The 27233-nt window shown below is 45.4% G+C and overlaps 2 protein-coding genes across 3 annotated transcripts in view; both read right to left on the bottom strand.

Moving 5' to 3' along the window:
• syn3 (synapsin III) overlaps positions 1–1669 on the bottom strand; it is a 166998-nt gene extending 165329 nt beyond the window's left edge. Inside the window, exon 1 of one of the 2 annotated variants that reach the window (XM_075471260.1) lies at positions 1495–1669. The gene's annotated coding sequence lies outside the window, so the exon portion shown is untranslated. Of the gene's footprint in view, positions 1–1028; positions 1139–1494 lie in introns of those variants that run through there. The other variant, XM_075471261.1, reaches the window with a different exon arrangement.
• A 2917-nt stretch (positions 1670–4586) lies between these two features.
• On the bottom strand, positions 4587–27213 carry LOC142385091 (protein mono-ADP-ribosyltransferase PARP12). Its single transcript, XM_075471263.1, has 12 exons — positions 26851–27213; positions 25277–25412; positions 23650–24322; positions 23510–23560; positions 23311–23437; positions 20818–20986; positions 19172–19292; positions 18990–19086; positions 13607–13679; positions 8423–8553; positions 7698–7849; positions 4587–6604 (listed from the first exon to the last, which is right to left on the bottom strand). Exons 1-12 carry the CDS (start codon positions 27108–27110, stop codon positions 5793–5795), a joined length of 2802 nt encoding a protein of 933 aa, XP_075327378.1. The 5' UTR covers positions 27111–27213; the 3' UTR covers positions 4587–5792.
• Between the last annotated feature and the right edge of the window lie 20 nt (positions 27214–27233).

Raw genomic sequence — 27233 nt, forward strand, 5'->3', positions numbered from 1 at the left:
TTATGCATTATCTCATTAAATATGCGCACATTTGCATATATTTCCAGAAGATTAAATCAGGCCAGCAATGATTTATCAACAAATCCTTCTATAAATATCTTCAGAATACTACTAAGTGTATAACTGGAAAGTTTGGTGTTAGTAGCTGCTCCATAGGCTGAGATATTGATACTGGAAAAATACAAAAAACTGATTTTGAGAAAACGGCATTTAAAGATTTAAATAGGGGAATTCATTTTGGTAAATTTGGGCGAAACGTACTGCCGCGATTAAACAAAATGTGATGAAATAAATAAATTTTAAGAAAAATATAAAGAAATTTTAATTTATGTTTTCAACGTTTTCTTTATAGCAGGTTGAAATAACACATGTTGAAGGAGTAGACTGGCCCAAAATCTAAAAATTGACCACTGCATGAAAAATCCCTGTTTTTGCCGGCCGTGTCTCGCCTTAAATGCTGTTTTCTCAAAATCATTTTTTTGTATTTTTCCAGTATCAATATCTCAGCCTATGGAGCACCTACTAACACCAAACTTCCCAGTTATACACTTAGCAGTATTCTGAAGATATTTACCGAAGGATTTGTTGATAAATCATTCCTGGCCTGATTTATGTGACATTATAATAAAAGATATGGCGAAAATCGATGTTTTTTAGGCTCTGGGCAGTATATTTTGATTTCCTAGGAAATGAAAGCAGATATCCTGAAATCCCTCTGTAATTTTCTTTTCATTTTGTGTGTAAACAAAATGAAGAAATAATTTTGCACCTTGCTTTATCACATGTTCAGATCTAGCTTCCTGAAATATATGCAAATGTGCGCATATTTAATGAGATGATGCCTAATTTGCATAATTAAACATACACATTTCTAAAACTTGTAATACATTTTTTTTTCATACTTGTATAAGTAATCAACTGAGGAAGTTTCATGGTGATATCTATTTTAAAATATTACCCTATTCACCTGGTGGTGTCTCGCCTTAATAACCGTTAATAACCGTTAATAACCGTTAATAACCATTTACCGCGGTTCTGTCATCGGATGCGCGCGCATCCATTAACGAAACGTGAGTGAAAAAACGAGCCGCAGTCCTTCAACCACCGTTCAGGGAAAAATCTTTGGATTGAGGCAGAAGACTTCCTGTGTCGGGTTCTGCTGGCTCATTCACATCCAAACTGTCAGTGATCGTTGTTGGTGGGATGACGGAGACATCGGCGTGCCTCAGAACCGCCTGTGTGGAAGTCATGAGATGGAACCCACCACCCCCATCACCCCCGCCTCTCCACCGGCGGTGGGAGCTGAGGAAGAAGGAGTGACTGGACCGGAGGCTGCGGGGACACGGCCGGGGGAATCCCTGCCGACAGGCGGACACAAACACGGCGCTCACACCGCTGCTTATCCGACCAATAACGACCGAGGCAGAAAGGAAAGGTTCCAACAGGCTCAGCTTACCTGAGCAGAAAGGAAAGGTTCCAACAGGCACAGCTTACCTGGGCAGCTGGAAGGATGAACAAGTGTCGGATGCTGAGCCTTCTTCTTCTTCTTCTTCTTCCTCGGGTGCTGCTGCTGCTTCTTCTTCTTCTGCGCTCCCCAGCCTCCCAGCTCAGCCCCCCTCAACACAACACTCTCTCTCTCTCTCTCTCTCTCTCTATCCACAATGCATGCTGGGAACTGAGGGGTGTTCTGTGTACATAACCACCTGCAATAAATAAATAAATAATGATAATATATTTACAGAAATGAGATGTGGTCCTAACCTCTGAGCTGTGAACCATTCAGGCAGGAAAAAGGCTCCTAACTCAAGGGATGGACCAGTGTTGGGTCCAACTTAGCAAAGAAGCCGTTTATTTATTTATTTATTTATTTATTTGAATAGGGACAATGCACATTAATGCACATCAGTATAAAAACAAATGTAAATATGCCGGATTATAGCTACAAAGCTAGTTTTCATCCGTAGTCCCTAGGCAGCAAATACACAAGAAAGAAAATATAATATACAATAGAAGCATCACAGGTAATGTTTAGTCTAATGGTCACACGACTGGTTTAAAACTGGATCTTTAGGCACTTTGTTCTCCTCCAGTGAAAGTGAAAAACAGGACTTTATATCAGGAAACAGGAATAAAATTCCCTCAGATTTGGAGTCAGACGGGCAACAAAGAAATTATTACGTTTTTTTTTACATTAATTTGCTCAAATAGTGGCCTAAAATGAACAGAAACAGAGATTTAATTATAATTTAGTTCATTTCCAACTACATGTGTATGATTGTGACAGCCATATTAAGTATTTTATGTTGTTTTTGGAGCATTTTGGTCATGAGACGCCTCTTTATTTCTTTATATTTTGCATCCAAGCAGCTTAAGTGATCTTCAGCAATAGTTTCAACACTTTCTGAAGGTTTTTCAGAGTTTTTATTTGGACATTTTCTGCTTTTTTCCTCATTTTCAGTCCAGTTTTTCTTCGTTAAGCCACTTAACTCCAGTGTTGTGTCCACATTTTAAACTGGATCTTTAGGCACTTTGTTCCCAGCAGCCTGTCACACAGACACATCATCTGTTCCCATTTCTTTAGAAAAACAGCAAAGATAACACAGTGTGACAGACAGAAAACAGGATTTTTGCAGCAACAAGGTGATTCCCAAAGAGCTGGTAGCTGAAAACTTGGCATATCTCAGCATGGTGTGCAGTGTGTCCTTAAAACATTTAAGGAAACTGGACAAGTGGAGGACAGAAGAAGAAGTGGGCTGAAAATCAGCGGCAGCAGGTCTGATGGAGGGATGAATCCTCCCCAGAGCCCGGAGCTCAACATTACTGAAGCAGTGTGGGATCATGTTGGCAGAGAACGCAACAAAAGGCAGCCCACATCCAAAGAAGAGCTTTGGGATGTCCTTCAAGAAGCCTGGAGAACTGTTCCTGAAGACTCCTTAAAGAAAGGACAGAAAGCTGTCTGAGAGGGTTCAGGCTGTGCTGGAGGAGAAAGCAGCTCAGAGCAGATATTCTGCCTGTTAGATCAGCGTAAACGTGAGTTTTTAAGTCTTTATATGTTATGATGCGTTGGTTTTGCGAGGCATTAGGACACGAATGCAGACTTTAAAAACAAGGCTCGATTTATTAAAGGATAAGAGCGTTTTTTTGACATTGGGCCCTTGATTTCACATTATAACATGATGTTCTACTCACCCCTGCTTGTTGTTGGTCATTTGGAGCTGTTCCGAAGATATTCGCGAGGCGTCTGGCTGCTCTCTTGAGATATTCGGCCATGAAACGGTTTCCTATGGGCAAGCTTATACAGGTACAAACTATGCTGTTTATAATTTATTAATTACTCTACACTAGCACTGATAACGTGGAGGTGCGTCGCTTACTTAAAAAAATCCGGGTTACTAATTTTGAATTTTAGCCGAATGAATAAATAGGCAGCAGGTCTGTGGGCTGCCTGTGGCAGTAGCACGACGATGACGTCAGTAACACCCACTTTACGACAAAAAAATCAAAATTACAATAACCCGGATTTTTTTAAGTAAGCGACGCACCTCCACGTTATCAGTGCTAGTGTAGAGTAATTAATAAATTATAAACAGCATAGTTTGTGCCTGTATGAGCTTGCCCATAGGAAACCGTTTCATGGCCGAATATCTCAAGAGAGCAGCCAGACGCCTCTCGAATATCTTCGGAACAGCTCCAAATGACCAACAACAAGCAGGGGTGAGTAGAACATCATGTTATAATGTGAAATCAAGGGCCCAATGTCAAAAAACCGGTCTTATCCTTTAATCACAAAAAACAGAACAAGGTTAACATGAGGCGCGGCTGAGCCGGATGACAGAACTAGATCTATGAAAACAAAACATGACTAAGACAGAACAAAGAACATGACTTGGAAAAAACAAGACTTAACTTAACTTGGCGTGGCGTGAAGGTGCGTGTGCATGGCGCAGGGATCTCACCATCCTGAGAGCAAACAGGGAACCTGAGTACTGTGGGGACTGATGAGTGCAGCTGACGTGAATGAAGCTAATGAGCTGGCATGGGAAGGGAGGGAAAAGCAAATGGCAAAACTTAACTAACCATGGACTAGAAAACTAAAGACTAACCACCAAAGCATGAGAAACTAAAAACATGGCACCAAACCCCATGTTCATGACTTTATAGGAGCTAAATGTGCATGATTCTGTTAAATTATGTACAAGAACTGTAACCCTGTGCTGAAATTCAAACCCTGGAAGTTAGTTTGGTCCCAGAATGGCAGAGAAAAGTGGATTTTAGTTTGGCTAAACTCTGCTGCCGAACCCTAAAGTAACAGGACCAGGCTGTCACAGGACTGCACGCCTCACCATAAGTTGGGGTACAAGCCACATTTTGAAAAATGAATTTTTAATTAATATTTTTTAATAAGTTCAAAATCCCATTAATTATTATGTATATAAAACAAGGTTTAAGGTTCCCAAACGTCTCTGGTGTTGCTATAAGAGTGTTATTTCTTTCTCCAGGTGTTGGCGATATGAGGACAGCCAGCAGGGGGCCCCTGGTTGCTGGTTATGGAAATCAGTTTGGTGGATCAGAACCTCAAACACAAGTTCAGAGAAAGAAGCAACTTTATTGAGCAAAGGCACAGGAGGACCAATCAAAAACAGCAATGGCATCAGATTTAGAAAAATCAGCAGGAGATTGGTATGTTCTGCTCATCTACTGAAGTCTTTAAGGTCTGAGTACGTAAAGAAGATCTAAAAGGAAGCTTTTCTGGTTATTTTCGGTGCAGCTCACTTCTGCATCCCAGTGAAAACGAGCATTTTCTAAGCAGCAAGAATTTATTCAGTTTGAGCTTTAAGAGCAAAACGAGCTGTCGGAACAGAGGAAGCCGAACGGCCGCTCTAACAAAGCTAAACAACGTGCACGTTTGTTTCCACCGCGCACGAAGCTCTTAGTGTCGGTAAATGTGTGAGCGCTGATGTGTGGGACGGCGCGGCATCCTGACCACACGTTTAGTTTCTGGGTTATTTTAAGGACCACGGAGGAGTTTGTCGCCCTCTGCTGGTTTGGAGACGGCGGAAACGTACCGCCGTTCTCTGAGCTTCGTCATCTGAGGGAAACTTTTTCTTTTCAGGGTTTCCTGAACCCACAGCAGCCAATGATGCGCTGCTGGGTTTTTAGATTCTGTACCAACGTTTCTAACATCATGTCCCCGATGACACCGTGCATGTCATCGAAATCGGGAAGCAGCGATCGGTTCGGTTCGGTTCCGACGCCATATCTGCGATGCGTCTCAGCCAAATCAGTAGAATTCGTGACTCTTCTTCTGATCTGACACGCTGACCGTCATTACTTTTGACGTATTGGGAGCTTATCAGACTCCCACGATAATCCTTTGTCCAACATCGCCGACATCCGTAACGAACGCCGACGCGGGGACACTCGGAGCCCAACAGTTAGGTGTCAAACAGACCGTGTGGCGCCGCGACGAGTCTTTAAATAACACCCGTCGAATTAAACCTTCCGGGAAGGACCGGTATTCTGAGTTAGCCGCACAGCTAGCCGTCTAAAAGTAGAAGCAGCGACCAAAAAAACATCTTCGATTCGTTTCCAACGTGTAAATTTATAAAAACTTTGAATAAAAGAGTTTAAATGAAATCTGAGATAATATGAGACAGACAGGAGTTTTATAGAGGTTGATCCTATTCTACTGATTCGTAGGAAGATGTAGAAGTTTAACTGACTTCTTGTTTTACTTCTTTATGACTGTATTATTCATTTAAAACCACCTGCCTTCATTTCCACCTTCGTCATTAAGACACGACACAAGAATCCGAGTGTTTCTTTTCTTGTGGTTTTGGTGAGGATAGAGAAGTGGTGCGGTAGGGTGACGTGCTCGGTTGATACGATGACGTGCTCGGTTGATATGGTGACGTGCTCGGTTGATACGATGACGTGCTCGGTTGATACGATGACGTGCTCGGTTGATATGGTGACGTGCTCGGTTGATATGGTGACGTGCTCGGTTGATACGATGACGTGCTCGGTTGATACGATGACGTGCTCGTGCGATACAACGATGCGCTCGGTTGATACGACGATGAGCTCGACAAATTTGACGAGGTGCTGGGTCGGTATAAAGATGAGCTGTTTCGATAAGCTGAAAGAGCGGCTTGGCCTGAAGTTGTGCTGCTTATAGTTGCAGGTTTCTGTGGTAGCACTGGTTTCTGCAACGGTTTGGGTTGCTGAACCGACGCAGAAGCCGACGCAGAAGCCGACGCAGAAGCCGACGCAGAAGCCGACGCAGAAGCCGACGCAGAAGCCGACGCAGAAGCCGACGCAGAAGCCGACGCAGCGCCGACTATGGCGGCTGTCTTGTACTTTAACAGGTACTCAGGATAGATCTGATGCTTCTCAAACACAACAAAGATGGAGGGATCAATGACGTCGTCCACGCAGCTGTCGAAGAAGTTTCTGTCTCCGCCGTCTTTGGAAGGAGGCCGGCGGTAGTGGTCGTGGCCTTTGGTGTAGCTTCCCACCAGCACCCGGGAGACAAACATGGCTTTGACGTGAGTGGCGCTCGTGTAGCTGTGAGAGTATTTGGCGTCCCGGGCAAAATAACTTCCTGGGTTGAAAAAAAAAAGAAAGAAGTGACGGTAAGAAAACATGGAAAAAGCAGTGAACCACTTTAAAAATAGAGCCAATACAAAAAATGTCCCCCCTGCTCCTCAGACTTTAATCTAAAGACCATCCATCATCGGCCAGCTGAGAGACATAGTCTCTCCAACGTGTCCTGGGTCTCCTCCCGGTTCTACTCCGAGCCCCTCCTGGATGACCGAGCTTCTTACCCTATCTCTAAGGGAGAGCCCAGACACCCTGCGGAGGAAACTCATTTCAGCCGCTTGTATTCGCGATCTCGTTCTTTCGGTCACTACCCACAGCTCGTGACCATAGGTGAGGGTAGGATCTCGTTCTTTCGGTCCCTACCCACAGCTCGTGACCACAGGTGAGGGTAGGATCTCGTTCTTTCGGTCACTACCCACAGCTCGTGCCCATAGGTGAGGGTAGGATCTCGTTCTTTCGGTCCCTACCCACAGCTCGTGCCCATAGGTGAGGGTAGGATCTGGTTCTTTCGGTCCCTACCCACAGCTCGTGACCATAGGTGAGGGTAGGATCTCGTTCTTTCGGTCACTACCCACAGCTCGTGCCCATAGGTGAGGGTAGGATCTCGTTCTTTTGGTCCCTACCCACAGCTCGTGACCAGAGGTGAGGGTAGGATCTCGTTGTTTCGGTCCCTACCCACAGCTCGTGACCATAGGTGAGGGTAGGAACTCGTTCTTTCGGGCACTACCCACAGCTCGTGACCATAGGTGAGGGTAGGAACATAGATTGACCGGTAAATCGAGAGCTTGGCCTTCTGGCTCAGCTCCTTCTTCACCACGACGGGCCGGTGCAGAGCCCGCATCACTGCAGACGCCGCACCGATCCGTCTGTCAATCTCCTGCTCCATTCGTCCCTCACTCGTGAACAAGACCCCGAGATACTTGAACTCCTCCACTTGGGGAAGGATCTCATTCCCGACCCGGAGAGGCATTCCACCCTTTTCCGGACGAAATTTGTGTATAAAAACAGCAACATATCAGAACTATTTTTACAGCTGATAGACATTCAGGTTATTTTCAGCGGACCCCACAGATCCCGGTGAACACTCGGCTCACCTTGGCCGTAAACCGTCCCATGAGTCCCGCAGATCCTCCAGTCAAAGTTGTTCAGGCAGATGGCTTCGATGAATTTGGAGTCGGTGCCGTGAAAAAGCTGCTTCTCCGTCACATCGTTCCCCAAGTTGTTGTTCTTCATTTGCTTCTTCTGCCTTCGGGTAAAAGGACAACATCAAGCCAAAGAACGCAGCGCTTTAATTTATGAACCATTCAACGGCTTATTAAATGCTTACTTAGTCATATTCATATATTAAAGATTTGTTATCATTCATTATATCAACCATTCTGTTACTAGCTATATTTTTAAATGATCCCTCTTAGAGGAAAATTTATCCATGTTTGTCAGCTTTTGTTAGTTTACTCAAATTTCCTGTTATAGTTATACCAATCTTACTGTTAGCTAAATTTACTTTTGCTCTGTTATAGTTTTACCAATCTTACTGTTAGCTAAATTTACTTTAGCTCTGTTATAATTATACCAATCTTACTGTTAGCTAAATTTACTTTAGCTCTGTTATAATTATACCAATCTTACTATTAGCTAAAATTACCTGATTGATGTTTTTATTTACCTGTATTTCTGTATGTCTTTATGTAAAGCACATTGAGTTGCCTGTGGTATGAAATGCGCTATATAAATAAAGATTGATTGATTGATTGATTGATTGATTGATTGATTGATTGATCAGCTGAGCCACTACCTGTTATAGACTGTGCATACGTACCACTGGAAGACCTCCCACAGAGCTTTGTTCTGGATCCTCTCAATGCTCAGGATGTCGAAGCCTCTCACGGTGGCGCTGAAAAGAGCTTCGATCCCCTTAAACTCATCCGAGGAGCGTAAAACGGGGACTTTCTGGAAAACGCAGAAACATCAAACATTTTCAGTCCTGAGCGCCTGCTCTGTGAGTCGTGAACAGAGAGGAATATGAGCTGTTTTTAGTAAAACGACGTGAGTTTGAGTTTTGTTTTAACTCAGTTCAGGAGGTGAAACGGCAGCAGAAACAGAGGAAATGAAGGAAAACAAGTAGTTTCCCCTGGATGTAGCCCCATGCATCAGTTCTTATCAGGCCCCCACAGCATGATGCTGCCACCGCCGTGCTTCCCTGTGGAGACGCTGATCTTGAGGCTTTGAGGTGTTTGATTTGCACAACAACAATTGTAAAAACTCCTGGATGCACATCATCTGCGTTGATGCTTCGTTTAACTCCCACCAACATGCTCTGCTCAGCGGTCTGTTTCACACAGACACTTATTACTGTTGCACGCACGTGCGCACGCTTGTAGCAGCTTGATTTGATGGAGGAAACCGGACAAAACGAGTTAAAATCAAAAAGCAACTTGTGTTTACTGTATTGGACAAATAGTGTGTAATTTCTGCCCATCAGAGCAGCTTCAGCCTGGAAGCGTCTGCTAATGTGAGCTGATATTCTGAGTCCCATCAAAGTCCAAGCAGAATGAAAATGGCTCATTTTATCAGACCAGGTTGTGTCTGTAGCATCAGAGGCTGCTGGTTAAACCGCTGTTATTGTGAGCCACTGCGCTGTCTGATAACAACAGGAAATAAGAGGCTTTGTTAGGATTTCAGCTGCATTAAAACACAGTTTATGAAAGCGGAGACGGCAGGAGAGAAGCTAACAGATGCTAGCAGAGCTGGATGTTAGCTAGGAAGCTAACAGGAAGCTAACAGATGCTAGCACAGCTGGATGTTAGCTAGGAAGCTATCAGGAAGCTAACAGATGTTTGCTCGGAAGCTAACAGACGCTAGCACAGCTGGATGTTAGCTAGGAAGCTAACAAGAAGCTAACAGATGCTAGCACAGCTGGAGGTTAGCTAGGAAGCTATCAGGAAGCTAACAGATGTTTGCTAGGAAGCTAACAGATGCTAGCACAGCTGGATGTTAGCAAGGAAGCTATCAAGAAGCTAACAGATGTTTACTAGGAAGCTAACAGGAAGCTAACAGATGTTAGCACTGCTGTATGTTAGCTAGGAAGCTATCAGGAAGCTAACAGATGCTAGCACAGCTGGATGTTAGCTAGGAAGCTATCAGGAAGCTAACAGATGTTTGCTAGGAAGCTAACAGATGTTAGCACTGCTGGATATTAGCTAGGAAGCTAACAGGAAGCTGACAGATGTTAGCTAGCTGCTGTTCTGTAGACCTGTTATCAGCATGTTTTTAGTTCAAATCCTCCAGAAATAACTGAGGCTGAAAGCTGGTTCATGATGAAAATGTTTCTCTTTTATTAGTTATCAGAGGAAATTTTGAGCGTTTTCCTTGATGGCCAAAATGTTCAGTTTCAGTCCCGTGTGACCAGAGGACCTTCTTCCTCGTGGAGCCTCTTTGGCCGAGGAGCTCCCAGCTGGAGGTCAGGTGCAGCAGGTGCAGCAGGTGCAGCAGGTGCAGCAGGTGCAGCAGGTGCAGCAGGTGCAGCAGGTGCAGCAGGTGCAGCAGGTGCAGCAGGTGCAGCTTTCCGGTTCCTTCCGTCTCTTTCTTGCCTCTCTGATTAACCCGCTCTGAGCTCTGGTGCTCAGTCATGTTGTTCTTTCCATCTTATGATGACAGATTTAATGGTTCTATAAAAATCCTGACGAGTTGAAGGAATCCTCGAATGGCTGTTTTTAAAGGAGCGTTCCGTATCAAAGATTCACTCAAACTAAACCAGATAAGTTGTGTAACAGTTACAGATACAGTTACACTACCACAGTTACTTTACTATATAAATGAATCTACATGCATCATAGATACTTCTTTAATTCTCCAGTAAAACAAGTTCTCTGCCTCAGGGGAGGAGTCTATGCTTCAGGGGGAGGAGTCTCTGCCTCAGGGGGAGGAGTCTTTGACTCAGGGGGAGATGTCTCTGCCTCAGGGGAGATGTCTATGCCTCAGGGGGAGGAGTCTCTGCCTCAGGGGGAGGAGTCTATGCTTCAGGGGGAGGAGTCTGTGCATCAGGGGGAGGAGTCTCTGCCTCAGGAGGAGGAGTCTGTGCATCAGGGGGAGGAGTCTTTGCCTTAGGGGGAGGGGTCTCTTCTTCAGGGGGAGGAGCTTCAGCATCTCTGGATTCAATTCATTTTTCAATTCATTTTTACTTATATAGCGCCAAATACAACAAATGTCATCTCAAGGCACTTAGATAGTAAGTCCAATTCAAGCCAATTGGAATTCAATTCATTGTAATCATAATTATTCATAAAATAATCCAATTCGTTCATATAGAGCCAATTCAAAAACAATTTCCCAGCTAAGGAAACCAACAGATTGCACTGAAAACTTTTTCTTTTTCGGTCCAATCTCCCGTCCTGAGCGTGCCTGAGGGAGGAGCTCCATCATCCAGAGGGAGGGGCTCCATCATCCAGAGGGAGGAGCTCCATCATCCAGAGGGAGGGGCTCCAACATCCAGAGGGAGGAGCTCCAACATCCAGAGGGAGGGGCTCCAACATCCAGAGGGAGGAGCTCCATCATCCAGAGGGAGGGGCTCCAACATCCAGAGGGAGGAGCTCCAACATCCAGAGGGAGGAGCTCCAACATCCAGAGGGAGGAGCTCCAACATCCAGAGGGAGGAGCTCCATCATCCAGAGGGAGGAGCTCCATCATCCAGAAGGGAGGAGCTCCAACATCCAGAGGGAGGAGCTCCAACATCCAGAGGGGAGGAGCTCCAATATCAGGGGGAGGGGCTCCAACATCCAGAGGGAGGAGCTTCACCATCCAGAGGGAGGAGCTCCAACATCCAGAGGGAGGAGCTCCAATATCCAGAGGGAGGAGCTCCATCATCCAGAGGGGAGGAGCTCCATCATCCAGAGGGGAGGAGCTCCATCATCCAGAGGGGAGGAGCTCCAACATCCAGAGGGAGGAGCTCCAATATCAGGGGGAGGAGCTCCAACATCCAGAGGGGAGGAGCTCCATCATCCAGAAGGGAGGAGCTCCAACATCCAGAGGGAGGAGCTCCATCATCCAGGGGGAGGAGCTCCAACATCCAGAGGGGAGGAGCTCCATCATCCAGAAGGGAGGAGCTCCAACATCCAGAGGGGAGGAGCTCCATCATCCAGAGGGGAGGAGCTCCAACATCCAGAGGGAGGAGCTCCAATATCAGGGGGAGGGGCTCCAACATCCAGAGGGAGGAGCTTCACCATCCAGAGGGAGGAGCTCCAATATCAGGGGGAGGGGCTCCAACATCCAGAGGGAGGAGCTCCAACATCCAGAGGGAGGAGCTCCAATATCAGGGGGAGGGGCTCCAACATCCAGAGGGGAGGAGCTCCAACATCCAGAGGGAGGAGCTCCAACATCCAGAGGGAGGAGCTCCAACATCCAGAGGGAGGAGCTCCATCATCCAGGGGGAGGAGCTCCATCATCCAGGGGGAGGAGCTCCATCATCCAGAGGGAGGAGCTCCATCATCCAGGGGGAGGAGCTCCAACATCCAGAGGGAGGGGCTCCAACATCCAGAGGGAGGAGCTCCAACATCCAGAGGGAGGAGCTTCACCATCCAGAGGGAGGAGCTCCATCATCCAGAGGGAGGAGCTCCATCATCCAGAGGGAAGAGCTCCAACATCCAGAGGGAGGAGCTCCAATATCAGGGGGAGGGGCTCCAACATCCAGAGGGGAGGAGCTCCAACATCCAGAGGGAGGAGCTCCAATATCAGGGGGAGGGGCTCCAACATCCAGAGGGGAGGAGCTCCAACATCCAGAGGGAAGAGCTCCATCATCCAGAGGGAGGAGCTCCATCATCCAGAGGGAGGAGCTCCATCATCCAGGGGGAGGAGCTCCATCATCCAGAGGGAGGAGCTCCATCATCCAGAGGGAGGGGCTCCAACATCCAGAGGGAAGAGCTCCATCATCCAGAGGGAGGAGCTCCAACATCCAGAGGGGAGGAGCTCCAACATCCAGAGGGAGGAGCTCCATCATCCAGAGGGAGGGGCTCCAACATCCAGAGGGGAGGAGCTCCAACATCCAGAGGGAGGAGCTCCAACATCCAGAGGGGAGGAGCTCCAACATCCAGAGGGAAGAGCTCCATCATCCAGAGGGAGGAGCTCCAACATCCAGAGGGGAGGAGCTCCATCATCCAGAGGGAGGAGCTCCAACATCCGGGGGAGGAGCTCCATCATCCAGAGGGAGGAGCTCCATCATCCAGCGGGAGGAGCTCCATCATCCAGAGGGAGGAGCTCCATCATCCAGGGGGAGGAGCTCCAACATCCAGAGGGGAGGAGCTCCATCATCCAGAGGGAGGAGCTCCAACATCCGGGGGAGGAGCTCCAACATCCGGGGGAGGAGCTCCATCATCCAGGGGGAGGAGCTCCAATATCAGGGGGAGGAGCTCCAACATCCAGAGGGGAGGAGCTCCATCATCCAGAGGGAGGAGCTCCAATATCCAGAGGGAGGAGCTCCAATATCCAGAGGGGAGGAGCTCCATCATCCAGAGGGGAGGAGCTCCAACATCCAGGGGGAGGAGCTCCAACATCCAGAGGGAGGAGCTCCAACATCCAGAGGGGAGGAGCTCCATCATCCAGGGGGAGGAGCTCCAACATCCAGAGGGAGGAGCTCCAACATCCAGGGGGAGGAGCTCCAACATCCAGGGGGAGGAGCTCCAACATCCACCTCTGGAACTGGAAACCTGCACATCTGGAAAGGTTCCATCAGAGCTGATTGAAGATGAAGAATTATTTGTGTCTTTTTGGACTTACATGTTCTAAAGCTTTCTTGGAACCGGGTTTGGTTTGTTGTTTAATCTTTTAAACATTAACAAACTGTCCCAACAGGTAAATATGGACGCGGTGAGGATGCTGATGTGTTCGGCTCATCGTGTTTATCTGCTTTGGAAGATGCTGGAGAGGCTTTTATGTTCTTTCCTGCAGTTTCAGGCCCTCTAACCCTGAAAGAAAGGAGGCAGAACTGGGAGGTGTGGTGTGATTATTGTACCGAGAATCCTGTCTGAGGGAGCTTGGTCTTGTCCCAGCTGTCCGGCACAGGGACGAAGTTAGTTACAGGTCGCCTGCAGGGAGAAAGACTTTGGATCAGCTTCAGTTTGGAAACACTGTCGAACCCTTTTACTTCTGATTTTACATTAAAAAAAAACAACTTTAAGCTCCTTAACCTTGTAGCACCCACAGTTGCAGATATGCAACAAGCTTTTCATTTATTTACATTATTTATTTACATCATATTTTTATTTACATTACATTATTAGATTTTTTAAATTTACATACATTATTTACATTCATGTGTAATATTTTTTTACATTACATTTTATGTGCCGACAGTTGTCACAGCATCATTTTCTTGGCTCAGTGAATCACACTCTGCTCTGCGGTGCTCTGTTCCAGTTCCTTCTGCTCTCGTTTGGTGTGCTCTGCTTTGTCCACCTTTCACAGCGCTAATGGGAGCTCAGCTCTCCAAATTGTATTATTATGATTATTGTTTTGCATTTTTTTATTAGTTATTATTGTGCACATTTTTATTTACATTACATTTTTATTTACGTTACATTTTTTGCATTTTATATGTGCTACACTTTTTCACAACAAAGATCTGTGAAATCTGTTTGATTTGTTGTTGAATGGAAAGTTTATGATGGTTGCGTTCCGCACTTTGTATTAAGAATGTTCAATAAAGGTTTATTATATACATTTTATTGTGGCAGCAGCAGTTACTGGTGAACTTTCACTATAACGATCTGCACAGAATGACTTGGTTTTGTGAACTAAATTAATCAGGAAAGCCCACAGCTGCAAATATGCAACATGGCCTAAAATGATTAAAAAAATAGCCCAATTCAAAAAATTATAAAAAAATATTGGTTTATTCCCACCCAAAAAGATGCAAGAAGAGCCAAAATGATTTTTTTTTTTTTTTTTTTTAAATCACTGTCTTTTTATTAAGTTTTTTTCCTTTTATGCATACAAAGTGTTTATCTGGCACAGACATAAAATAAAAAAAAATGAATCCCTACAAAGTAATCCCATTTAGCCCACCCAGGTCACTGCCCAGTAGGTCCACGCACTACATTCCCATCCCTGACAGAAACAGAGCACATTTTAATAAAATAAATTAATCTAGAGGATTATTGTATATTTTGGAATGAGTTAGGAAAGGGCCAAGAGAGGGCCAGGTGTTACTGCGACTCCGGCCAACATCGTACGGAAAGCATCTGTCCAGAACTGACCCAGAGCGGGGCAGGACCAGGACATATGAACCAATGTGGCTACGGCAGTTTTGCTTTTGTCGCAGTATGGGGTGATTTCTGGATAGAAACGAGATAGTTTGCTTTTGGAGAGATGGGCTCTATGTACTATTTTAAACTGAATGAGACAATGGCGCGCACAGAGATGTTGTATTCACCAGTTTAAGTATAGAGGCCCATGTCTCATCCAGTATAGTCGTATTCAGGTCTTCTTCCCATGAAGTTTTAAGTTTAGGTGAGGAGGTCAACATTTTATTATAAAGCCACGAAACCATCCCTTTACGAGTCGGGTTCAATAATAGGATGGTTTCCAACAGTGTACACTCTGGTAGGGAAACTGAGCCTGAAAAGTGAGACGAATAAAGTTTCTGGCTTGCAAATATCTAAAAAAATGGGATTTAGGTAAACCATATTTGTTGCTAAGTTCCTCAAAGGATGCCAAATTCTTCTCTATGAAAAGGTCCTTAAAAAGAATAAGCCCCCTCCGGTGCCACTCTAGGAACACCCCATCCTGAACAGATGGTTTAAAACAATGGTTGAGTGCAATTGGACTTAAAGTGATACTCCGGAGTAGATTCACCCTGGGGTCATTTGAACCGTGATATCCAGCCAAGTAGCCCACCCGCAGTTTTTCTGATATTGGCTGAACATCAGCTGAGTTACTGAGTTATCCTGAATAGCTTCGTACAAGCGCTAACGGACCCTGGCAGTATCTCCAAAATTACCACACTAAAATCACATGCCATGACACCAAACTTCTACAGTAGTACAAATATGGTCTGTACTCACAAAACGATGCATTTGGAAGTTTGTACATAGTCCAGATGTTTATTATTATCATCACAAGCCTGATAGCTTCTCTGCTAAAGCTGCGGCGACGTCACTTCCTTGATCTGGGAGCTTCAATGTAAGATGAGGGTTGATCTACTACTGTAGACAACAAAGCAAGGCTGCTCAATTTCTCCATTGATAAAATAAATTCACAACTCTACAACATAAAAAATCATAAAAAATCATGTAGAATATAGCATATACTTTGTTGTCTACAGTAGTAGATCAACCCTCATCTTACTTTGAAGCTCCCAGATCAAGGAAGTGACGTCGCCGCAGCTTTAGCAGCAGAGAAGCTATCAGGCTTGTGTTGATAATAATAAACTCCTGGACTATGTACAAACTTCCAAATGCATCGTTTTGTGAGTACAGACCATATTTGTACTACTGTAGAAGTTTGGTGTCATGGCATGTGATTTTAGTGTGGTAATTTTGGAGATACTGCCAGGATCCATTAACCCTTGTACGAAGCTATTCGGGATAACTCAGTAACTCAGCTGATGTTCAGCCAATATCGGAAGCCAAGATCGGAAAAACTGCGGGTGGGCTACTTGGCTGGATATCACGGTTCAAATGACCCCAGGGTGAATCTACTCCGGAGTATCACTTTAAGAGGGAAAAATCATGGAGTTCAAAGTGTTTCCTAAACTGGCCCCATATTTTCAGCGAGGGTTTCACCACAGGGTTTGAAATAAGTTTAGATGAAGCGAGTGAAAGTGGGGAACACAGCACGGCCGGGATGGATATATTGTTGCCGCTGCGTAGCCACCCAGTCGGGGCAGCCGTCCAGGTTATGGTAGAAATACCAAAACACTAAAAATCTAAGGTTGGCGGCCCAGTAATAAGACCGGAAGTTGGGGAATGCAAACCCCCCCTGATGTTTAGGTTTTTGAAGTTGTAATTTATTAAGCCTTGGGCGTTTACCCTGCCAAATGAAGGATGAAAAAATCGAGTCCAGCTCATTAAAAAAAGTGTTTGGAATAAAAATAGGCAATCCCTGAAAGAGGTATAAAAATTTGGGTAGTATATATATTCATCTTAATTGAATTGATACGTCCCACAAGGGACACGGAAAGGGGCGTCCACTTTGTGAGGGATCCCTTCACTTAATTGGTTCCACAGTTGAATCAAATTCTCTTTGAAGAGGTTTTTATGTTTTTTTGTCACTGTGATACCCAGGTATGTGAATTTTTGTCTTTCAATTCTGAACGATAAATTAGCTCAATCTGACATATCAGCTTTATGGGGAAAAGCTCACTTTTGGTAAGGTTCAGCTTATACCCAGAAACCTGACCAAATTGGCTAAATATATCGAGAGCAAAAGGCAGTGAGGTTGATGGTTTGGAAATAAAAAGTAAAAGGTCATCTGCATATAGCGACACCTTATGTTCCATGTCATTCCTCTAAATGGCGGATATCTCCTCACTGGTTTTAAGTCCAATGGCGAGGGGCTCTGTGGCCAGATCAAAAAGCAGGGGGCTAAGAGGACAGCCCTGACGGGTGCCTCTTTCTAATTTAAATGGTTTTGAGGTCTGAAAATTGGTACGAACTGTGGCAGACGGTTGCTGGTATAATAGTTTAATCCATGAAATGAATTTTTCTCCAAAGCCAAATCTACTAAGGACTGCAAAAGGATAATCAAACTCAACCCGGTCAAAGGCGTCCAAAGAGACAACGCACTCAGCTGAATCTGTGGCGCTGGAATAAACAATGTTAAGCAGCCTTCTAACATTAAAATATGAATACCATAAGTAAAGCAATAGGACAACAAGTGATTGAAAATCCAATGATGTGTTTGCTTGGTCACGTCCCCGTTTCAATTTAAAAAAATGATTGATCACTATTAATGCTAGCTAGGAAAAGTATAACGTTGAAGTGGGTGGGGGAAGACCCTCCATGTATTTCTGTATGGAAGTCCTTGATTGTCGACCTTATGACCATGCTAAAACTTGGACACTTTATTGATGGCAAAACTCAGTTATTTATAGACGATTGGAGGAAACCTCTGGAAGCAATGGGAGCTGAATGCAATGGAGACCTAAATGAGCGACGCTGTGTTACCACTATAACCATTGTACCTCTGACCAGTCCGCACCGTTTCTGTTCTTGTTGTTATTATAAACGACTGTAAAAGTTTATAAATAAAATATATTAAAAAAAAAATATATGAATACCGACCTTCAATGAAACCTGTTTGGTGTTTTGAAATAACTGATGGTAAAACAGTTTCGAGTCTACGGGCAAGAATTTTGGCTAAAATTTTGGCACCTGTATTTAGGAGAGAGATAGGTCTATATGAGGTGCATTCCTCTGGATCTTTGCCCTTTTTTGCAATAAGTGTGATACAAGCTTCGTAAAATGACTGCGGGAGGGATCCGTGTTTAAAACAATCGGTAAGGGTGAAGCTGAGCTGCACAGAGAGCAAGTCTGAGAACTGTTTGAAGAATTCTGAGGGGAGGCCATCCGGACCCGGGAACTTGCCAGATTGCATTGAGGCTATTGCTAGGGAGACTTCTGACTGGGAGATGGGTTCATCTAATTTGTTCTTAAGTTCTGGTGAAACTGCAGAAATGTGAAGTTTAGCTAGAAAGTCATCAGTCATGTTAGGATTGGTTTGTGACTGAGCTGTAAAGCTCCTCATAGAAGTCCCTGAATGCATCATTAATTTGTCCATGATCTGTGACTATACTGCCATCTTGTCTTAGAATTCTGGAAATAGTTTGCCTTGCCCTAGAGCCCTTGAGCAGAGTTGCTAATAGTTTATCGGATTTGTCGCCATGCACATAAAATTTGGCTTTGTTGTGTGAAAGCAGACGTTCAGCCGAGCGCGTTGTCAATAGGTCAAGCCTTGTTTTAAGTTCAACAGTTCAGGACACTGATTCAGAGCATATTTTACATATTTTATATTTACATATTTTACCTCTTTGATTTGCTGAATTAGGTTGTTCTGTTCATAGGTGGACTGTTTTTTATTTTTTGCTGAGTAGGCAATAATCTGGCCTCTGATGTAGGCCTTAAAGGCATCCCATACAACAGGGCCGGAGGTCTCTTGGGAAGAGTTAGTAGCAAAAAAGAAACGTATCTCATCTTGGATAAACTTTGCAAACAAAATTATTTTTTTCAATGATTATTTATATGCTTGGGTGCTACAAGGTTAAATGTGTATTTATGGTCTGAAATCAGACCCAAAAACCTCTCACCTTGGATCAAAGGAAATAAAAAATAAATAAATAAATAAAATAAAATAAAAAAAACACACATAATGAGGAAATACAGAGTTTTTCTCCACACCTGACTTTCTGAGCCTGAACATCCGCTGCAGAGACAAACCGAGGACGCCGGCTCACCACCCGCTTGGTGGCGTAGCGCTTGTTGGTTTGGATCATGTCTGAGGGGGAAAAACAGGTCATCCAGTTTAAAAAGGAAACAACCAAACCTCTTCCTCATTTAAAGATGCAGACGTCTGGCTTTACCCTGGAAACTGAGCGAATACGCCTGTGAGCCGGCGATGAACTCCACCACCCCTTTATCGTCGTCCAGAAACTTCTGCTCCAGCTTCGCACTGTCGGTGTCGGCCGGTTTGTGTCCGCCGCTCTGCAACACAAGCCCGGAGAGTCCCAGTTAACGGGGGAACAGCTCATAAATACAGTTAGAAGACTTTAGTTTGAACCTGGAGGATGGGTTAGCATTAGCATTTAGCATCAGAGCTCAGGAAAGCTTCCTTCATGGTGTTCTTGGTGCAGAAAACTGGGAAAACTTTCTCAGCTTTATTCTTCTTCTACTGTGGCTAAACAGGAAGTGATCATTTTTTCCACTTTTTCCCCCATAAATCTTTTATTCCAAGTTTTCAATTATTTTCAAAGATTTAACCCTTTAGATTCCAATTTGAACTTTTTAGCCCAAATTTTATAGCCTGGGCGAAAGCCGACTGTTGACTCCGTCAAACAGTCTGGGAAAACCCAAGAGGAATCCGTTCCCATGGAGGGCGGGACCTTACCCAGCAACTTAAATTCATTGGAGTTCCCTTAACCAATCATAATGTTTAGAAATGACGTAGGTTATGCGCCGAGGTTCATGCTTACTCTCGCGAGGCTCTAGCTCGCGAATCACGCTTCCCACATCCGCTTTCATTATACCGGTACCATTTGATAAATCAAACTTTTCCCAAAGCCAGTTGGAAGGAGAGCTACGACATCCTTGCCACTAACAAAGTTGTCGAGGCATTCCTCTTGCTCTCGTTTTAATTGTGTAATGCTCTCCAGAGTTGAGACAACTTCATGGATAGCTTCTAGCGTTCTTCCGTCGCCATGTTTATTTCCGCTGCGGTTGAACTACAATTATATGGACTACAATGGACTCCGCGCGTGAGTTCTGCGTCACCACTCGCAACTGTTTGCTGATTGGCAAAACACTGAGCGAACCGAGGTAGGGGGGTTGGGCCAGACTATGTGCGGAGCCAAAATCTTTGGGCGGAAGTACGTAGGATGGCGTCGCCAGGCTACAAATTTTAAGCCTTTAGGTGCCAGTATTTTCAAAATATGGAATGCAAAGTGGAATTATTGAGTAGGGCTAATTATGGTCTGGGATATGTCAATGATTAGCAACAACATTGATTTTTAGGGATTTTAAATTTTTTTGTTATGCCTGATTTAAAAAAAAAAAATTATTAATTTCTGAAAAGGGACATTTTTGTCCCCCTTTAAAACAACCTAAAAACATCATATTTTAATATTTTATTCCACTTCAGTTCTAATCATAACTACCAACTTTTCAATTATTTTCAAAGATTTAACCCTTTTGATGCCAATTTGAACTTTTTAGCCCAAAATTTAAGCCTTTGGGTGCCAGTATTTTCAAAATATGGAATATTTATGGGAGATACCACATTTCAAAAGGGGGATACAAGTGTTGGGGGAAGATGATTGTGTTGTTCAGAATTGTATTTGTAGTTCATTTATATGTATTAAATAATAGAATAATCAATACAAATTGACACAGACACATAAATTCATTTAAAAAAAAAAAAAGAAAAGAAAAACGAACATTTACATATTCCCCATGAGCCAAAATGGACGCCCATGCGTAAAACCATCAAACGTTTTGAGCTCTTCTCACCCACCTCTGAGGCGTACTGGTTCCACTTCCCAAACTCGTCCTGCCAGAACCAAAGCCACTCGGTGGTGAGGATCAGGTCCGGCCTCAGCAGCGAGTTCACAGTCGAGAGTCTTCGAACTTTGGTCTGTCCAAAGGTCATCGTGTCAAAGTGCACCGGTGGGCTAATGCTAATGCTACAGGGAACACAGAGAGAAACCTTCAGGGAACACAGAGAGAAACCTTCAGGGAACACAGAGAGAAGCCTTCAGGGAACAGAGAGAGAAGCCTTCAGGGAACAGAGAGAGAAGCCTTCAGGGAACACAGAGAGAAGCCTTCAGGGAACACAGAGAGAAACCTTCAGGGAACACAGAGAGAAGCCTTCAGGGAACACAGAGAGAAGCCTTCAGGGAACACAGAGAGAAACCTTCAGGGAACACAGAGAGAAACCTTCAGGGAACACAGAGAGAAACCTTCAGGGAACACAGAGAGAAACCTTCAGGGAACACAGAGAGAAACCTTCAGGGAACAGAGAGAGAAGCCTTCAGGGAACACAGAGAGAAACCTTCAGGGAACACAGAGAGAAGCCTTCAGGGAAGACAGAGAGAAACCTTCAGGGAACACAGAGAGAAGCCTTCAGGGAACACAGAGAGAAACCTTCAGGGAACAAAGAGAGAAGCCTTCAGGGAACACAGAGAGAAGCCTTCAGGGAACACAGAGAGAAACCTTCAGGGAACACAGAGAGAAGCCTTCAGGGAAGACAGAGAGAAACCTTCAGGGAACACAGAGAGAAGCCTTCAGGGAACACAGAGAGAAACCTTCAGGGAACAAAGAGAGAAGCCTTCAGGGAACACAGAGAGAAGCCTTCAGGGAACACAGAGAGAAACCTTCAGGGAACACAGAGAGAAGCCTTCAGGGAACACAGAGAGAAGCCTTCAGGGAACACAGAGAGAAGCCTTCAGGGAACACAGAGAGTAACCTTCAGGGAACACAGAGAGAAACCTTCAGGGAAAACAGAGAGAAGCCTTCAGGGAACACAGAGAGAAACCTTCAGGGAACACAGAGAGAAGCCTTCAGGGAACACAGAGAGAAACCTTCAGGGAACACAGAGAGAAACCTTCAGGGAACACAGAGAGAAACCTTCAGGGAACACAGAGAGAGAAGCCTTCATGGAACACAGAGAGAAGCCTTCAGGGAACACAGAGAGAAACCTTCAGGGAACAGAGAGAGAAACCTTCAGGGAACACAGAGAGAAGTCTTCAGGGAACACAGAGAGAAGTCTTCAGGGAACACAGAGAAAGAAGCCTTCAGGGAACCCAGAGAGAAACCTTCAGGGAACAGAGAGAGAAGCCTTCAAGGAACAGAGAGAAACCTTCAGGGAACACAGAGAGAAACCTAAAGGGAACACAGAGAGAGAAACCTTCAGGGAACACAGAGAGAAGCCTTCAGGGAACACAGAGAGAGAAACCTTCAGGGAACACAGAGAGAAACCTTCAGGGAACAGAGAGAGAAACCTTCAGGGAACACAGAGAGAAGCCTTCAGGGAACACAGAGAAAGAAGCCTTCAGGGAACCCAGAGAGAAACCTTCAGGGAACAGAGAGAGAAGCCTTCAAGGAACAGAGAGAAACCTTCAGGGAACACAGAGAGAAACCTTCAGGGAACACAGAGAGAGAAGCCTTCAGGGAACACAGAGAGAAACCTTCGGGGAACACAGAGAGAGACCTTCAGGGAACACAGAGAGAAACCTTCGGGGAACACAGAGAGAGACCTTCAGGGAACACAGAGAGAAGCCTTCAGGGAACACAGAGAGAGAAGCCTTCAGGGAACACAGAGAGAGAAGCCTTCAGGGAACACAGAGAGAAACCTTCGGGGAACACAGAGAGAGACCTTCAGGGAACACAGAGAGAAACCTTCGGGGAACACAGAGAGAGACCTTCAGGGAACACAGAGAGAAGCCTTCAGGGAACACAGAGAGAGAAGCCTTCAGGGAACACAGAGAGAAACCTTCAGGGAACACAGAGAGAAACCTTCAGGGAACACAGAGAGAAGCCTTCAGGGAACACAGAGAGAAGCCTTCAGGGAACACAGAGAGAAGCCTTCGGGGAACACAGAGAGTAACCTTCAGGGAACACAGAGAGAAGCCTTCAGGGAACACAGAGAGAAGCATTCAGGGAACACAGAGAGAGAAGCCTTCAGGGAACACAGAGAGAAGCCTTCAGGGAACACAGAGAGAAGCATTCAGGGAACACAGAGAGAGAAGCCTTCAGGGAACACAGAGAGAAGCCTTCAAGGAATAGAGAGAAACCTTCAGGGAACACAGAGAGAAGCCTTCAGGGAACACAGAGAGAAGCCTTCAGGGAACACAGAGAGAAGCCTTCAGGGAACACAGAGAGAAACCTTCAGGGAACACAGAGAGAAACCTTCAGGGAACACAGAGAGAAGCCTTCAGGGAACACAGAGAGAAGCCTTTAGGGAACACAGCTCCTCCCACCAGCTGCTCGTTCGGGCCGGACACAGTACCTGTACACGTTGTTGGGGTCGCAGTAATCCTTCTCGATGGTCTCATTATCGGCCAAGGGGCTCCACTTCTCCCCCTCCTGGACCTGCCATCTGTACGGCATCTTGTCGTGAGCTTTGAAGCATCGCTCTGAAAACAGACATCACACCTGATACCACCGTCACCAAACACTGTTTATCAGGAGGATAACAACTCACGCACCCTCATTCCTGCAGTGTCCTTTAACGTAGAACATGCAGATCTCCGTTTTATCTGGAAGCAGAGGACCAGAACAACACGTTAGCAGCTGTTTTAGGTGCTTCTTTCAGATCTTTCACAGGTTCAGAAGCCGGCGTCTTTACCTCTGACGGAAGCAGTGATGTCACCAGAGGAGCGGGCTTCCTGGTTGCTGCCTCTCCTGGCTGCTGATTGGTCGGTTTTCCTCCTCCGCCGTCTGCGTTGGCCGCCGCCGCCGTCGGTGGCGGTGGAGACGTCGCTGTTGGAGGAGTGGAGGCTGTCGCCTTTGGCCAGCCCGTCGGCGCTGTACAGATCCAACTCATCGATGCTGGAGAAGATGTCGCTCAGAGAGAAGCTTCGCTCGCCCAGCTGATCTGCGTTGCCCCCGGTTCCCCTGCCGCCCCTGTGGCCCCTCCCCCCTCTTCCTCTTCCTCTGGGCTGTGGACCGCCTCCGCCACCAGGGTTGTTGGCGGCACCACACGCGTAACCTCCCCTGCCTCCCCTGCCTCCCCTATCGCCCCTATTGCCCCTATTGCCCCTGCCTCCTCTGCTGCCTCCTCCGACCACGGACCTCAGCACTTCTCTGTTCGCATAGACGGACTTCAGGGAGGGAATGAGGGTGTCGGGCAGCCCTTTATCGTTGAGGCACTTTAAGGGCTGGGGGGCGTAAAAGTCGTGTGTCTTCAGGCAGATGCAGTTACGCGTCAGAAACTTCTCGCAGATGTGAAGCCTCTCGCAGGCGACGCCGCTCTGACACCGGCCGAACTCCAAGTCACCGTTGTTGTAGTCGTGGCATATCTGGTGAAAAGCCAGCAAACGGGATCAGTCACATTTTCTCCTGCTCACTTTACGATGTGACACTAGGGATGGGAACTGATAAGATTTTTACGATTCCAATTCCATTTCCGATTCTGCTTAACGATTCGGTTCTTTGTCGGTTCCCTTATCGATTCTCATTTGGAGAAAAAGGACAACAAACCGGTCGATCAGCATCAACTTTGTTTAGTTTAGAAGTAACACGAGTCATGACCTCACAAACCCAACAACGGTGAGGTCCACATTGGTCTATCCTGGCCTGGGTAATTTAACTCTTCCTGCTCTGGTGAAAGGAGAAGCTGGAGGTAGAGGTGAACTGGGGGTAGTACCACCAGCCTCTGGCTCTGAGCCAGTCAGGCTCTGTCTCTCATGATTTCATCTAAATGTAATGCCTGAGAAGGCATTCATTTAACCTTAACCGTTACTAACAGCAGCTTTTACAATCAGGCAAATGCTGCTAACATGATAGGCAGTGTTTGTTAGTTAGTGACCTGCAGTGTTAGCCGAGGACATGCTAACGTTGCTAACGTTGCTGGGTTCAGATTCACCAACGTTAGTCCGGAGCGGATCGAAAACGCGACATTCATTCATAGTTATTGCATGTTGGTAGTATTTCCTCCCTTTGGTGAAATATTCACTTTGCAAGTTGCCCTGTTGTCGTCTTTTTTAGGGATGTGGAACCAAACTTTCGAGCGTTTGTACCGCTTGGGCGCCATGTTTACTGTTGGCTGCTGGCTGCGCTGGACTCACCACGCAACGCTGCGTGGTGACGTCATTCACGCCCACTGGAATCGATAAGGGAATCGTTTGCAAAATCGCCAAACGATTCCAAGGAACTGAAACACTGGGAACCGGTTCTCAACAAGAACCGGTTTTCCATTCCCATCCCTAGTGACGACAGCGTCAGTAACGTCAGAAAGTGAAAAGGTGACTTACGGAGGGCAGGTGTGTGAAGTCGCTCTGCAGCAGCAGCGTGCACAGCTCCGACCTGCTCAGATTCCCCAGCTCGTGCTCGGCCAGGATCCTCTGATTGTGCTCAGAGTTCAGCTCGTGGGAGAAGCTGCAGACTCTCCTGTTGTCACAAATCACACAACTCAGTGGGATCGTTTCAGTTTCCCAGGAAAGAGAAAGTTACACAACAAGTTTTATAAAAACGAGATGAATGCGTGCATGCAAGGCAAAGTTAGCATGTAATTCATCACAGTAAGGCAAAGTTAGCATGTAATTCATCATAGTAAGGCATAGTTAGCATGTAATTCATCACAGTAAGGCAAAGTTAGCATGTAATTCATCACAGTAAGGCAAAGTTAGCATGTAATTCATCACAGTAAGGCATAGTTAGCATGTAATTCATCATAGTAAGGCATAGTTAGCATGTAATTCATCTTAGTAAGGCATGGTTAGCATGTAATTCATCACAGTAAGGCAAAGTTAGCATGTAATTCATCACAGTAAGGCAAAGTTAGCATGTAATTCATCATAGTAAGGCATGGTTAGCATGTAATTCATCACAGTAAGGCAAAGTTAGCATGTAATTCATCACAGTAAGGCAAAGTTAGCATGTAATTCATCACGGTAAGGCATAGTTAGCATGTAATTCATCACAGTAAGCCAAAGTTAGCATGTAATTCATCACAGTAAGGCAAAGTTAGCATGTAATTCATCACAGTAAGGCAAAGTTAGCATGTAATTCATCATAGTAAGGCATGGTTAGCATGTAATTCATCACAGTAAGGCAAAGTTAGCATGTAATTCATCATAGTAAGGCATAGTTAGCATGTAATTCATCATAGTAAGGCAAAGTTACCATGTAATTCATCATAGTAAGGCATGGTTAGCATGTAATTCATCACAGTAAGGCAAAGTTAGCATGTAATTAATCATAGTAAGGCAAAGTTAGCATGTTATTCATTATAGTAAGGCATAATTAGCATGTAATTAATCATAGTAAGGCATTAGCATGTAATTAATCAGGTAAGCTAAAGTTTACATTTAATGTGAATTAGAATCTAGCACAACATTAGCATTTGTTTGTTTGTCTTTGCTTCCATAACAGCAGAAATATTATGTTTATGTTGAGCTACTGTTCTTCTTCTATGGAATCTAAGCTAGGCTAAGCTAACCTTGGGAAGCTTGAGCACGAGCCAATTTCGTTATTCTGTTAATTTTCTGACCTAAATGTGACCAAAACTAGAAAAGTTTTCCTAAACCAATTAAAGCCCCGGATTAATTTTCCTTCTAAAACTTGACCAGAGGAACAGCCCCTCGTCACATAGTTTAATGAACCCGGTGAGCTGTGTGTTTTTCCCCAGGTGAGCTTTCCTGAAACTGTGAGGATAAAGGCCTTTAACCAGGTGCGCTCCCATCTATTTACTGTACATTAAACAACCAGTGAAAGACCTGGAACTGTCATATTTACACATTTAGAAAGTAAAAATAATAACAATATTAAAAATAAAAATAATAATAAAATAATAAAAGTAAAAAACCCTTTTAAAGGCCGTGTTTACCTCTGGCAGGACCCGGTGTAGAGGAAGTTCTTGCACAGGTGGAGCGCGGCGCAGACCCCCAGGCAGCCTTTGACCCGGCACAGCCTCACCCTGGTCCGGGCAAACACCTTCTGCTGCCCGTTCACGGAGCCCAGAGCAAACTTCTGCCGGTTGCGGATGAGCTCGGCGGTGGCCTCTCCGGGAAAGATGTTGTACCTGAGGTCGTCCACATCTACGGCGCCCCGGTTGGCGCAGATGAACTTCAGGATCTCGGACTCCATCGGGCCTCCCTGTGTGTGTCCCTCCGCCGGAAAGCAGGCCGGGACAGCGGGCTGAGGACACGTCGCTGCTCGGTTAGAGGGAGGAGGGGATGTTTGGTATCATTTCCGCTTATTGGAAACCGA

The sequence above is a fragment of the Odontesthes bonariensis genome, chromosome 8, assembly GCF_027942865.1.
Source record: "Odontesthes bonariensis isolate fOdoBon6 chromosome 8, fOdoBon6.hap1, whole genome shotgun sequence".
NCBI classification, from domain to species: Eukaryota; Metazoa; Chordata; class Actinopteri; order Atheriniformes; family Atherinopsidae; genus Odontesthes; species Odontesthes bonariensis.